General features: G+C 36.8%; 1 protein-coding gene across 1 annotated transcript in view; it reads right to left on the bottom strand.

Moving 5' to 3' along the window:
* Positions 1-15951, bottom strand: part of LOC136799197 (basement membrane-specific heparan sulfate proteoglycan core protein-like) — a 50303-nt gene that overhangs the window by 22761 nt on the left and 11591 nt on the right. Inside the window, exons 13-19 of the mRNA XM_067055883.1 lie at positions 15681-15764; positions 15034-15174; positions 14229-14417; positions 13481-13573; positions 12203-12286; positions 9905-10023; positions 7696-7816 (exon numbers count right to left, since the gene is read on the bottom strand). Coding sequence (XP_066911984.1) covers positions 7696-7816; positions 9905-10023; positions 12203-12286; positions 13481-13573; positions 14229-14417; positions 15034-15174; positions 15681-15764 — 831 coding nt within the window. The remainder of the gene's footprint in view (positions 1-7695; positions 7817-9904; positions 10024-12202; positions 12287-13480; positions 13574-14228; positions 14418-15033; positions 15175-15680; positions 15765-15951) is intronic.

Raw genomic sequence — 15951 nt, 5'->3', positions numbered from 1 at the left:
GTACCTCGAAATTCAAGGAAGAACAAACCTACTGCGCAGGTGTTTAAAAAAAAAAACGATAGATTTTGAGGTATTTTATAAAAAAGTGTTTTATATATCTAGCGGTTATTTCGAAAGGTGGTATCTCGTGTTTAGAAGTCTGACATCTCGGGGTACCTAAGGCACTCCCCAATGGTCACACGAGGTTCCCTCCCTTAATGTAAAAGTTTTTTAGGTTTTTTGAAGCATTTCCATATAAGATTTAAGATGATGGACATGGTTAGATGGTCCCATTTGCTGAAAAATTGAACCAATCTTGAACCGTCTATTCCAAAAATTTTTGCCCAATTTCGATGACGTCATAAAGATAAAATCTTGAATAACTTCAAATGAGAAAGAGGTTTCGCGATTCAGGAAAAAGAAATAAAAATCTTCGCTGACGTCAGCAAAATTTGCTAATAAGCTGTTTTGCCTGAAGTATGCTAGCGTCAGCGAAAAAAAGTTTTTTTTCCTAAATCGCTTCCTTTTTAAGATTTACACCTTTGGTGTAAATTTTAAGTCAAAAGCTTTCTCCAAGTGGAACTTATTCAAATACTTATTTCTGTGACGTCATTAAAATCATGAAAATTGGAAAAAAAAATAGGGTTTTTTGACATTTTTCGATTTTTCAGTAAGCGGGACCATCTGACCATACCCCATCTCGTTTTCTATATCAAAATGCTCCGAAAAAAAACTATGGTACTAGCACTCGGTCACTCTCTCTCATTATAAAGGATAAACTATTTTGGGAATCCTTAAGTTTTTTTATATTTAGGAATGGTTGGTCACCAAATTGAGTCCTGATCAATTTTTTGTATCGGGCCCGAGTTTAGGGGATACTTTTATTTTTGTATCGGGCCCGAGTTTAGCCTATACTAGACGTCACCCGCGTTTTTTTACGCAATTAACGTCTATTCCACTTTGCGACTTTTTCGAATGTTTTGAGCCCAGGTTTTCGGGCTCTAAACATTCGATTTTTTGACGTCACTTTTATTTTTCGAAGCTCCTGCAGTAGCAAAATAATCGAATTTGCGTCAAAACACTTGAAAGGCTTCTTTTTTTCGAAAATCGTCAAAGTGGAACTCACTAAGAAACGAGATGAAAAATCCCGGTTTTTAGTGAGGTGCTCGCTAGCCCGAGTTTAGAGGATACTTCTTTTCTGTATCGGGCCCGAGTTTAGGGGATACTTTTTTTTTGTATCGGGCCCGAGTTTAGGGGATACTTTTTTTTTGTATCGGGCCCGAGTTTAGGGGATACTTTTTTTTTGTATCGGGCCCGAGTTTAGGGGATACTTTTTACCCTTAGTAAGGATTTGTTAAGGAAAACATTATCTGATGGAATTTTCCTCATCAATCATTTGACCGCCAAGGTCACCACTAGGGTTCCTATTACACTGCTCAAGGGGGGCTTCACTGTAAAGGTCCGATTTTGAAAGCCATTTTTGGGGGGGGGTACTCGTGGTTGTCAGAGGAGCTGAATTAACCCTTTATTCGGACGGAGTGGCGGACTTTGGCGAAAATTTAGACGGCATCATGAAAATTGGGTTCTCCGACGGAAATGGAAAATATTCAAAATTCACGGAATTTTCGACAAAAATCTTGAATTCTCAGTCGCTGAATTTCAATTCATTTTTAGACGGTTTGACGGAAATTTGAGAAAAAATTGACCAAATTGCGGAATCGGGGACCTCCTGAAACCTCCCTTTTTTTGCAGCACATGTCGTCGTTTAGAAGTCGAGTGCACCCCCGGATGTATCTCATCATGCCTAAACTAAAGTGAGAGCAGTTTTGAAAATTTCCCAATGTTTTTCCAAGAGCTATTTTATACAAACAAAGGCTTCAGAAAAATGTTCTCTGTAGAAAAAATGTACTTCTTATAGGTGTTAAATGGAAAAGGAAACAACAGACAGTATTTATTGTTAATTGGAAGCTAGAAAAAGGCTGGAAAACCAGTTTCAAAAGATTTGTAAAGCGCACGAACATTTCTTGATACAGTACACCCCCTTCTTACAGTCACACTGGGTGGGAAGCCCTTCCAACTGGAAAAATTCTAATTTTTGTCCCCGCTAAAAAGAATCAGATAAGCAAATCCTTTCTGCAAAATATTGTGCTATTTTTTTCATCCCTATACTCATTTTTTTGACTTGAAAACAATGGAATTTAAATCCCCAGCCATTAGAAACATGAAATATGGGAATATCAAACTCCATCAAGTTTTGGTCCGTTATTTTTACCCCTGCTGGCTGAAAAAAATCCAAGGACACTTTGGTATACTTTTCGAAGGACCAACCCCCCCTACCCGTCTACTCTTGTCTGGTTTAGACCAGGAAATAAAGCGTAGTATGTCATTTTCCAAATTAAAATAAAAACTTTCCAGAAATCGATCGATTTTACAAAATGCACCCCCCCCCTTAGTAGACTAATTTAGAAAATCACGATATTTAGAAAGAATATTCAATAAATGATAATCGTGAAATTGAATAAACGCGATGCCCGTTTTTTTTTTTTAAGAAAGCGATATCGTGATATCGCGAAAACAAAGTTCCCGAAAAAAAATATAAACCATTCTTTCTTTATATTTAAAACATTCGAACTCTTTGAACAACACACTCCAACATCACACACACACACACACACAAAATCTCTATGAGTAAAGATAGAATGCATTTTTTTTTATCATCTCTTTTATCACCAATTTATGGTATTAACTTATAAAAATGTACAGTTTAAAGATTTCGTTTTTTAATTATATACTATCTTTTATAATATATAAAAAGGAATCCCCAATCTAAGGCCTAGGACACACTATCAAATGTAATAGAGAGAATCCCGGGGGGGGCACTCATATGATCTGGCCTGCGTCATGTGCCGCGCTTAAGGGTGGGGTTTTTTCAGCATCCCAAAATGCACTGTAAGGGTGTGTTTCTGTGAGATTGCACTGCAAGGGTCGAATTTTAAAACAAATTCAAAATAATTGTTAAAAAGAAAGGTTTATACTTCTCGTTTGTTTGAAAAAGTTTCTATTGTCTGATAATTACAGCTGACAAGAATAATTTTCCCAGTTTTTCTTTGAAACAGAAAATTTCCCAAGCTTTTTCTTTCACGCAGATTTACAGCTGAGAAATATAGTGTACTATAAGGGTTGGGTAAATCAAGAGAAAATGCACTGAAAGGGTACCTTTTCAGGCATATTGAACTGCACTGTAAGGGTACGATTTTGAAAAGCAGATTTTGCGCGGCACATACCGTCGTTTCGAAATCGAGTGGCCCCCCCCGGGAGAAAATCAAGATCTACAGAAGGCAATAATATTGAGAATCACACCAAGGTGAGGCGGGGGTGAGGCCTAGCCGAATCACCCTGGGGAAAGGATAGTTTTCTGATATGGGGCCTATCCGTAGCAGGACCTTTCCTCAGAGAGACTACAGCCGCCATCTAAAAAACAAAAAAAACAACAACAAGGAATCGCCTAAAGTAGACAAGAGTGAGAAAAAACAAAAAAGACAAAAATTGAATTTAGAACTAAGACCTAGGGCAAACTTTGAAGTGGAGTAGGGGAAAACTTTTTGTCTACGTTTCACATAAATAAAATATATTGAATATTTACTTTGGCTAAAAAATAATATAAGTCTAAAAATACGAAAAGGTGATTCCTTTCGAAAAACTCGACTCAGACTATCTGTGGGTGGGGAATCACCTTTGGGTTATACACAACCTAGGGAAATTTGGCTGCCCACAAATTAGGAAAGTCTAAGGATTGAAAATTGGAATGAAAGCAAAATGAAAGCAATATGTATCACTAGTGGAAAATTGCAAATGTGTTTGAGGGAATTGTACCTATGGAGAACGACTAGCTCCAGTTATCAAAGTTATATTATGTTATATACTGATTACTGTAGATATTCGGTGTAAATGTTATACAGGTAAGAAGAAAGCATGGATCCTTGCTTCATACCTTGTGACAAACGAAATGATTCGGATTTACATCCATTATACTTAACGGCAGATTCACTCTGGAGGTACGACGATATTAAGAAATGCAACACTGATTTTGAGATACCTTTGTCAAGAAGTTTCTTAAACATTACATGCCAATTCAGTGCAGCTATCAAAGCTTTCGAAGCGTCTAAGCTGCACATGTACACAGGCCCTACACAGGTGAACCATTAGTGTTATAATAGTTAATGGCTTCAGTATGGACTATAGATGTTTGGTTGGTAAACCCATATTGAGATAGTTTGGGGGCTGACAGCATTGGACATTTGTCGAGGATGACGGACGGCTTCGATAATCTTTGAGAGGATAGGATCAAGCTGATACCTCTATAGTTATTTGGGTCTTTCATCGATTTTTTGTAAGATTTGTAACAAGTGGAAGTAACAACGAGATACTCAGGGATTTCGGAGTTTGGTTTTCGGTGAAGATCCTGTTGACAATATGTGCAATATAAGTTCTAACTTTGTTATTTTCCGCAAATTGAAAGTGTTCTGCAAGTAATTGAAACGGATCCATTGCTTTGTTTTTGTTCTGACTCTGTTACAAAAAAGCATTCTCTATTCGGTCCAATACCGTGAAGTAATTTTTCCAATTCTTTGTTTGTCTCGTTGTTATCTGTTGATGCCACCTTCGGTTGATTGAGAAGGGGGGGGGTTCATGGTTGGCGGAGGAGCGGAAGGCCCTTTTTCCGGACGGAGTGGCGGAATTTGGCGAAAATTTAGACGGAATTACGGAAATTGGGTTCTCTGACGGAGACGGAAAATTAGACAATTTTAGTGCGGAAAAACGGAATTTAGCAAAAAGATTTGCAGAATTTCGGAATTAGTAAAATATATTCAAAATTTGCGGAATTTTCGACAAAAATATTGAATTTCAAAGGAATTTTCGGTGACGGAATTTTGGTTTAATTTAAGACGGTTTGACGGAAATTGGAGAAAAATTTGGCGGAATTGCCGAATCGGGTACCCCCTGAAACCCCCCCTGAGAACCTGATCAAAATGATTAGCAAATTCGTGTGTAATACTTTCTGTTGTTGATTTATTGTTTATTGTAAAAAGTTTTTGTCTCGATGATTTGTTCAGTTTAACTTGTTGCCAGTAGGATCTGGGTTTTATGTTTTTTAGTTTATCAACTCCAATATAATGATTGACCGATACTTGTTTTTTTTTTTTGACTGGCGTATTAAGTATCGAAATACTTTTCTTGCAAATTTATATCTACCATACGATATGTTTGACTCAGACTTGGGGAAACCTTCTGCCTTCCAAAGATTGAACATTTGTTACAGCTTTTCCCTTGCCTTAGAAAGATCACTTTCCACCAAGCTTTAGGGGAAACTCGGAAACTTTGCGTGTTGAAGTGTTTATCTCAGCATAACTTTTTGAAGCACATTCCTTCAAGGTTTTATTCATTAGTTCTAGTTCGACTTCCAAAGGTAAATATTTGTAACTTGTATCGGTGAATGCCTGTTCTGTAAGTTCATTATATCTTTGTGTAAACTTTTCATTATTCCACATGTAGTTTGGTATTTGGTTAAATTGATGGTCGGTAGAAGAATAAATAATGGGAGTGTTTTGTGTTTGTCTAGTAACTATTGTTGTAGCAACAGGTAAGTGGTCTCCTGTGTTTAGAGGGTGACGATCTAGGACTCTTGTGTTGTACATAATGTAAGCTTCATAATAATGTATCGAAACTTGATAGTTTTTAAGTTTCAAAGTTCTTCTAAGAACCTTATCAGACCTCAGAAGTTGGAACTTTGTAAAAAAAAAGAAAAGAGTTCGACTCTCCAAATAAAGTAGAAAAATTCAAAAAGTATACAACTTGTGTATACAAAGCAAAGAAGACATTTCAAAATAAAATTAACCTAAAATAATGAGCCATTTTTAAGAAATACACGTTTTTTCTTTTATTAGAACCCAGTTTATAAGAACATTGAGGTTGAAATTCGTCGAAAAATTAAGAACATCGTAAGAACATGCCCAGCCTCAGTTTGGAAAAAAATGACAAGAAACTACAATTTTTTCCTCTTTTCAAGCAGTTTTAAACAAACTTTTAGGAATGGATTTTCTAAATCGAGAGTCAAATATTGTCCAAATCTTACCAATTTTAAGTGCTCTTTATTTTGCATGATATTGTCGATTTAGAGTAGTCTGAAAATTTAAGAACGCATCTAAGAACATTTCAGGCTCAAAATTGCTAAAAAAATTAGCACATCCAGGCTCAGCCAGATTTCAGGTGTTCTAATAAAAAAAAAAACGTGTAATGCTATGTAGGGCTCAATTTCTCATCAAAGTATAACAAACCAGTAAAGGTTAATATGGATTTTTAAGAATGACACGGGAATTCCCCTTCACAAATCCATTGATCAAAGGGTAATTCCCTTGAGATAAACGCGCGTCATTTTTGTCACTGTGCTTATTCATGGATTCAGGGATTCAGGACCCCTTACCCATGCCATATGTATGGGATGAAAGTTATGAGACAAATTGAATCGGGTAAGACTTTTGTGTGCCCACAAACAACGAAACGCAAACCTGTTGAATAAGCCATCCTCTACGGGTGGAAGGGCTTTAAATCTCACCCGAATTTTTTACCTAAATATGTCACTGTACGTAGACTGATTAACCTGCGTTTCGAACGAACCGCTTATATGGATGTTCAGACTTGTAATTTCGGAAAAAACCGAACCATCTCTTTCATCACATTATTTCAATGCAAAAGTAAAAGAAAGCTTACTGATCAAGCCAAATTTATGGGTTGGTGTAATTTAAGATGCACGATCTAACGATTTATATATTTATTTTTGTTTTATAACCTTAAAGTCCTTGAAAAAAATACTTATTTATATTCCACTCCTGATTATCTTCTTAACGAACACAAAACCGCTTTAACTAAAGAGCTTTTTCGTCTCCACTTTAGATTATATTGAGACCCCCGGACTTTACAAACCATTGAAATATTCGCACATTTTGTCAGACGAAAATTTTTACATCTGGTACCTGATTAAGCAAAACAAGATTTAGTGCACCCTAAAAGGTTTTATTTTTACATATCGGGACAGTGTCTGCCTATTGTTATAATATGCTGATCTAAGCAAAAAAATGTTTTTCTTTGCATTTTTTGATAAATCTTGCTCCACATTCGAGTCAATCCGATGTGAAAAAACTTGTGAATTAAAATTGATGAGTAAGCAAGCAATATCACTCTTATTTAAAAACAAAACCTTTTAGTAGGCCCGATTTGTAACAAATTCCATAAAAATCATGCAAATTTGGAAAAAAGCGCCAAATTTGGACCAGACATGCCTAATGCCCTATGTATTGATATCAGAAGGGCTGCCCAAAAAAATTCAAGGCTAGCCCTTAATTTTGTCAACTAGGCTAAAGCCTCAAGGGCCAAATTTTCATGGAAATTTCAAAGTCATTTTAGGCCAAAACTAATTATAGAATCTGAAAGCTCTTGAAAAACTATGTAGAAGACTTTTAAGCGAGTATGGTCGATTTCTGTACTAAACGGGAGTTATTTGATGAAGAAGTGGTGGTTTCACCCTCATTTTGGTCGTAAATCGCTTATAAAATGACATTTCTATCAATCAGGCCTACTATTTAAAACAAACGGACTTAAGTGGTAGTATGAATAAGGACGTTGGTATAAAAAGATTCCAATAATGTAAAAAAATCACACCTGACAAGACGTTCCATAATATTCTGGTGGACATCTGCATTCTTCCACCATTGATGCTATCATCTTGCTTGATGACGTCACCGGATCTGATGAAACTATGTCCATTTGAAAATTCTGCAATCTTCAATGAAAGATGAAGCATCAACAAATGAATTTGACCGAAGGCAACTTGCTGACATCCGGAGGGGGGTACATAGGCAAAATGGGTCCCGGGTATGTGCGAATCATGAGTTCCCTTTGTTCACACCTCGAAAGTTCCTCAAAGGGGTACAAAACCCATTAAAAAGCAATCGAGTCTCTGTAAGGGCTCCAAAATTACCAAAAATCAAAAAAACGACTCCATCAAAGGGTCATAAATTCTTGAAATTTGGGCTAATATATGGAGAAATAGTTTCTGTAAGTCAAAAAGTAGACAACATTTTCGAAATTCAGTCTCTCTAAGGGTCGATTTTCGAACTTTGGCTCGGACAACCCGTCATCTGGCAAACCTAGTACTCCCCCCTGGAGGCTGACATATACGGTTTTTAATCATTGCGAGTTAGTAGATACCAGTGGATACCCCTTAAAACCACATACCCCTTAAAACCCACAATGTTGCATTTTTGGCTTTCATAACTACCAGATTTAATTTTATGTGGTATGTTTCACTTTTTTACAACCTCTTATAAATGTTCTTTCATAAAATACCAAATTTTAAGGATTTTAAAGATGCTAAAGTATCTTAAAATTCGAAGTTATTCAAAATTTTATCAAAAATCCCTTCAAAAAATCAGTTTTTTTGGACCTAGAAATTACACAATTGAATTTAAGGTCATAAAACCTATACTTTTTAGATACCTATACTTATGGTAGGTATGAAAAAATCATTTTCATCTTCGTGAATAGACCCCAACGAAAATGACAGGCCCTTAAAATTCTACTTTAAAGCACTTTTATGGTGATGATCAATAAAATCTGAAAATCGACTTTCTCAAAACCTGGTCATGTTGCATACCAAAATGTCACAAATTTGATGGAGATTTAGAAAAACATTAGAACCATAGGTCAAAAATGAAGCGAATGAAGGTTTTGGCCTTTCGTAACCGTTTTTGACGAAAAAACCACACACAATTGCATTATGGGCATGAAATCCTGAAAAATGAAAATATTGTTGTGGGAATGAATTTCTAGCAAGTCTTTGAACCATTGAATCACGAAGCAACACCATCCATCAGCTTGAGTATCCCGTTAGCAAGGGTCGGACTTTGTGGTTTTTAGCCTTATTTTTGTAGGTTTTAAGGGGTATTTTGATTTTAACACATATTTTCGAGATCATTTAGGTACTAATGGTATATTCATAACATTAGTAACTTTACAGTGAATCACTGTTCAAAATTTGAGGTCAAAAGAACTTTTTTGTAAAAAGTTATTCGAGAAAAACCATTTTGTAGGTTTTAAGGGGTAAATAGCTAAAACTGCACTTTTTCACTTCCTCGTGAAAAACTGAAAACTGTTTTCTACAAAACATCACTGCTAGGGAAGACAATCATAGACAACGTACTTTCAACACAAAAAGTTTCAGCCTTACACTCCAACTAAACAATGAGATAGAGGCTACCACTTTTTATTGTGGGTTTTAAGGGGTATCCACTGGTATGTTGTTGCTACTTCATTGGTGTAAAAAAGAGATTTCAAAGTGGAGAGTTCAAGTGCTCCACTTTAGAGTGGAGAATTGTTTTTAGTCATATTAGAGGAAATTAATCTCCAGTCGTTGATTTTAGGTCCGTATTATTTTCTCATGGTAAGGATTTTCCTTTGCAATTCAAGACCCGGGGGGGGGGCAGGGTTGCAAGCTGATGGGGGATGTCACCTGACTTTTGACCCTCGGACCCTTACCGGGATTAAAAAGGAGGATTTGTCCCTCATTGGGACAAATTTGACCAATTTTGACCAAATTTCGCTCTTTCCGCTCATTCCGGTAAAAAGCTGACATTTACCTATTTCTCCGACCCTTAGTGAGAATGAAATTTGATTTTTGATTTTTCCGACCCTTAACGAGACTTTGGAAATCTAAAAAAAGGTACCCTTAAGGGCGGCACATACCTGTACCCTCCATTTGTCTAAGTACCCCCTCCCCCGGGTTCAAGATTCACTAAACCGACCAATGTACTAAAAAAGGACCTCTTGTAGATAACCAAAGTGCAAGTGTATCAGAACAATAACCACTCACCTAGTCCGAACAACATCATTACCATACGATGCACGTAACAATATAGCATCGACACGTGCTAATGACGTCATCATCTGGTCACGTGATACTGGTTGTCCATCTTTTGTTGTCCAAAAATTCTAAACGAATGTCAGTAGATTTTCATTAGATAAAGAGGATATGAAGAAATAAAGAATTTTCAATAACATGCGCACCCGGGGGGGGGGGGGACTAGGGCAAGATGGGTTACGGGGAAGCTCCGCTGGTCAGGGTACCTTTTCTAACCTCCACGAGTCCCAGGTAGGGTCGCAAAAACACCAAAATAGAAAAATCAGTCCCTCGTACGGTGCCTTTTTTTGGAAAATTTGGGGAAAAAGTAGAAAATTTGAGAAAATTTTGGAATTTCAGTCCCATTCAGGGTCACTTTTTTCGCAAATTTCGAGTCCCACGTAGGGTCCATTTTTCGAACCTCAGCGGAGCACCCCCGTCGGTCGACAAGGGTAGTACCCCCCCAGGGATGCGCAACGTGTATTAAATTCACTTGAATTAGTAAGTTTTGTATAAGAGATCAATTTTGTAGTATTTTATTACTCTACAACGGTATTTGATCGAACGTAATTGGCTTTACCAACTTTTAGCCTTCTAGTCTCTAGTTACAACCGGTCTCAGTATTTTTAATGAACATCATATTTTTTATACGCTACATACGGTGGTTTGTTAGGGCCATGTATAAAACAGATATAATTAGCTAACTAACTGGGCCCAAAATCCGATATATTATGACTTAGAGTGCTAACTAAACTTAGTGTTCTAACTAAACTTAGTGTTCTAACTCATCTTAGCGTACTAACTCAACTTAGCGTACTAACTTGACTTAGCGTGCTAACTCGACTTAGCATGCTAACTAAGAAGACCGGAAGACGATAAAAGTTGGAATCCCCCTAAATGGGCCACCAAAATGAAAAATACGGTTGTTTCTAGCTGTAAAACTCTGATTCAATGATCAATCTGGCAGTCTGGTGATGGTGACGAAGGCTCTGGTTTTCTGGTGGTGGTATGATTGTTATGATCTGATAAATCTGATGATAGTGATGATGGATCTATTTCTATTTCCAAAGGGTACATTATGTACATTTTCCCGCATGTAATGTGAGATCTGGTGGTGGTGATGATTTTTCTCGTGGCTATGATGATGGCTCTGGTGATTCTGATGGTGGTGATAATGGCTCTGGTGATTCTGGTGGTGGTGATAATGGAACTGGTGATTCTGAAAATATAATCAATTTTGTTGATGAATCTGATGTTGGAACCGATGCTGATAAATTTGATGGTGAATCAATGGTGCTGGATTGTGATGACGAAATTAAGGGTGATCATCAGATTTATCAACACTGTTGATCCGACCATCCATTGGTTTCAGCATTAGAACTGCTAGCACCATTGACTTCAGCATTAGATTCATTCAGCACCATTGACTCAAACATTAGGTTTACCATCAGCACCATTAACTCCACCATCAGATTCATCAACACCACAATAATCACAAGATCCTTATCACCACCACCAGATTCATCAGATTCATCAGCACCAACATCAGGTTCACAAGAGCCAGAGCCTAAATGATCATCACAAGGCAAGTTAGTCCGCTAAGTCGAGTTAGTACGCTAAGTCGAGTTAGTGCGCTAAGTCGAGTTAGTGCGCTAAATCGAGTTAGTGCGCTAGGATCCAGTTAGTTAGCTAATTATATCTGTTTTGCACATGGCCCTAAAAAACCACCGTAGCTACATATATATTTATCATACTCAATTTCCAGGTGAAGAGCCAATTGTAAAACTTTTGAGATACTGTGAAATATATCGTTGTTATTATTATTATTATTATTAAGAGATCTTTAGATTTCATTAAATTTGAATGAAAAATTTGAATAACTAGAGGCTAACAACGATTGAATTTCTGAAGCTTTTTAAGAAAATTGAAACAGGCTACTCCAAATTTGGGGTAACTGTGGCAAGGGAATTATGTACACGATTAGCATCCACCATATCAAAACATATCAGGTGCGTGTAAAATAAGAAAAAGTCTAATCAATCAATCAAAACAAAGTCTTTATAAAACGGCGCGAATCTGATTTAACACATTTGTGGAGCAAAAACAAAATAAAAGTCATCTTTTGGAAGAACAAAAACATTGCGTGCGAAAACGAAAGTAGCACAGACAGAAAGACGACAAAACGACATAACGACGTTCTACTATATACTCCCTTATTCGATGAAAATTCGATTAACTATGAAAATTGAACGAGAGAGCGTTTTTATTAACCTCATGTAACATGGCGTTGAATTGGTTTTCTGTATCAAGATGATGGTTTTCATCAGTAGTATGGTGTAACTCCACATCACCAGCCTGCAAAGAAAAAAAACACGTCCATTTTAGATTACACTTTTAAATTTTATTAACCCTTTAAGTGCCAATGTCGTTTATATCAGACATGGGCTATGTAGGAGGGCGAAGTCCTCCTGTAATGCCCAGTTTGAGTTAGAAATCGTCATTTTTGGTCTGACTCGTAGGAATTGGATTGGGCTTCATGTTAAAGCAAAAAAAATATCAAAAGTGAGTCTTTTCAGCGAGATTTTAAGCTAAAAAGTCAAAAAAATGCAAAAATTTGACAAAAATCCACTTTTTTAAGATTTTGACCGTTTTTTGACCATTTTTGGTCAACGAGTGAGCCAAGAGCCTCCAAATTCGGCCCTGAATTACTTGATTCTGTCCTCCAGCGAATTAATTTGAAGTTTTACCACTGGGCACCATTCCATCATTCAGGCAGGTCCGAGCAGCTTCTAACTCCTTCTAGATCCGGAGATATAAGCCTTTAAAGTTTGAACTAGTGATTTTCTTTAAAAAACTTAGGAAAAAATGACCGTGGCACTTAAAGGGTTAACTGAATAGATAATCTTTCTAATAGAGGAAAGATATGATAGATTATGGCTATATTATACGATTCTAGAATATTTCTGAGTGTTAAATATGAAAACGCATTCACAATTTATCCTCCAGGTTTAATTTTTTGTTTTTGATGCGGTTGTTAGACAACGACGGAAAGACCAAGAGAGTCACTCTCCCGTACTTTGCATTTAACATAGTACAGTAAAAAGCAAGGTACCTGCTACACTATATTTCTGCGATCTCGGAGAAAATCTGGAAAGTTGTTAAATGGATATTTCCAGGAAAAGTTTTACCGTCCATAATGAGGACGTCATATTTTCGGTGCTTTCAATAAAAAAATCTGAAAAATCTTGGGGTCAGTAAAATTTTATGAAAAATCCAGGGAAGGTCTCTAAATATTAGACGAAAGTCTCGACAAAAAGTCCAGCTTCCAAAAATCCACCTTAACAGATGGTAAAACATTTTAGAATATTTTGCAAAGTGAAATATCAATTGATTATATACCTTATCGGCCAAAACTTAGTCAGCCCAAATTTTAGTCGGCCCAAATTTTTAGTCGGCCCTAATTTTAGTCACCAAGCCAAAATTTAGTCACTTAGGGCCGACTAAGTTTTGGCCGATGGGGTATGGGAAAAAGGTTTTTATTGCACATACCTTGATGACAATGTCTGGACCAGGGTCTAGTTTGGTCAAGTCATTTGTTTGGTATGACAAACTGTAAGACAAGCTTCCTCCGTATGAGGTAACCTGATAAAATGAAAAATAAAGTAAAGGTAAGTTAGGTTGTCGATGAAGGGAAAAAAAGTAGGCTGGTTGTATGGATCAACAGATTTCTATGAAGCCAGAAGGGCTAGATGGAGTGCTTTAAGCTTTTTCAAGCAAAAAAAAAGTGAATATCGCTAAAAAGAATTTTGCTATTATATTAAAAAATCTTCGAAACTTCTGATTGGTCAAAGGCTAAAATTCTATTGTAATGTCACGTGACCTTTTCAGCCAAAGTATGCTATCTTGCCCATTGAGTTTCAAGTCCGAAGGACTAGAGGCGAAGCTTCAACCCTTCTCAGGCAAGAGAAATTGAAGCCACTTATTTCCCATCCAAAACGCGTATAGAACGCGCCGTAATCATGATGACGGATTGTATCTAGCGAATCCTTTGTTTTGGACGACCACATATCTTGAAATCTAGCGATAGATTTTAGCGCGGGCGTTCTGGATGGGAAATAAGTGGTTTCATTTCCCATTCAGTCTCGCCTCTAGCCCTTCGGGCTTTATAGTTCTGTGTATGGATCTAAGCACCAACATCGAGTTAAGGAGTCATTGATATTTAGATATTGTGCTGTTAATATGAAAAAGACATTTACAATCTGCACATTAATAACGACCAAACAGAAACTTTCATTACCTTATCACCAAGAAAAGATAGTGGTAACTCCCAATACAAAGTCTCTTTGTTTGATTGTTCATCTTTCGATGGCTTATATGTGATACTCCCTTCTTGTATATCGTATGAAAGATATTTGTAGTTGGTAACATGTCTACCTTCGAATGTTCGCAGTTTGACGGATGGTAATTCTTCTGCACTTATGGTGTGCTAGAAATGAAAATGTAATTTCTCATGGGTAATACAATGGTGCAACCACACTGGATCCCTTACTCTGTACCAGAGTGTATCTCACGTTTACCGCTTCGTAACAAATCGCAACACTTCCTCGTTGTCTCCCCCTCACTCACCCGCACTTCAACGCAGCGGTCGGTTTGAAAATTCCCAAATCAGAGAAGACAATGACATCAGACCCTCTGCAGTAATGAATTTAGAAATTAACCGTAGTCTGTGTATAGACTTTGAATCCCTTGTATCATCGACGTTTATATTTGAATGTCATTTTAATGAGTTCTGCACTTATGGGGCCTTTGCTTGAAAATGAAATGTCTTTCTGCTTACTACAAAAAATAACACAGTTAAAACTTATATCAATGTCTTAGAAAATGGAAAAGAAATAAAGTTTGACACGACATTGCTTGCCACGTGTACCTCAGTACCATCGTTCTTTAAAACCCGAAGCGATTTACTGATTTTCCTAATTTCCTAGATGTAACCATTTCAGACCCACATCATAGTCATAAAGAGAGTCCTGGAGTAAACTCAAGTTAATTGAGAGCAGTTCGAGTCTCACACTGTTTGCATAAGAAAAGCCTAGACCATTCACCTTTACATGATGTATTTGAGCACTTCGGCAATCGTTGGTCAAACCATTACAAAAACATTTGATACATCCATCTTTGTTGGATGGTTGTAGATTAAACGTCCCATTCTTACATTTATTGCAATAACGACCTTCTACGTTCGTCTATGAGTTGAAACAAGAATTGTTGATTAGGCTATGCACAAGGTGTGCGAGGCCAGCGTTGCAAGCAATATTCCAAACCTTTATATTGCAATTTTTTGCTCAGCAACATGCTTTTCCTATATAAGCATTCCACTGCTTTCACAGATACTTCATTGCCAACCCAACCAACCAGTCTACTGTCTAATATTCTCACGACCAATTCAATTTCGTGTTACCATATACAAAGATTATGGAAAAACTGGAAACTTTTTCAAGTCAAAAAACATTTCTTGGCAATGTGTGAAATCCCCTGGAGAATGGCGAAATCTCTTTTCATATTTTTAAAGTGACGCTGGACGAACTTAAATCAGTCTTTTACCCCCTGGAAATTTTACAATAATTTTTCACCCAATGGAAAAAAGAAAAAAAAACTCGCTGGAAATTCTACTTGAATTACCTCCTGGAGATGTTCGTCCACCCCGTGTACGGATATAAAATGGAATAGCCCAATAACACTAAAAAAATACCTTGCAAGCGCATTCTTTCGATCTGCTACCAGCATTTTGAATAGTTCCAGCAGAGTTACAAAGATTATTCATTGTCTTGTTATCCTAGTAATAAAGGTTTTATAATGCCAAGCACAACACCTTTGGTGAAATCGCAAATTCACATGCAAAGAAAAAAGGTTACAAATCTACCAGTGTTGAACGCCTGATTTATAAAATTCAATCTATTTAATCTATGTATTTTTAAGATTGTTTGCGAGAAGCACCATGGTCATTATAAAAACACTGGTCT

The sequence above is a fragment of the Clytia hemisphaerica genome, unplaced genomic scaffold (assembly GCF_902728285.1).
Source record: "Clytia hemisphaerica strain Z4C2 unplaced genomic scaffold, Clytia hemisphaerica genome assembly, whole genome shotgun sequence".
NCBI classification, from domain to species: Eukaryota; Metazoa; Cnidaria; class Hydrozoa; order Leptothecata; family Clytiidae; genus Clytia; species Clytia hemisphaerica.
The sequence above is the reverse complement of the archived record's forward strand: the minus strand, read 5'-3'. Positions and strand labels throughout refer to the sequence as shown.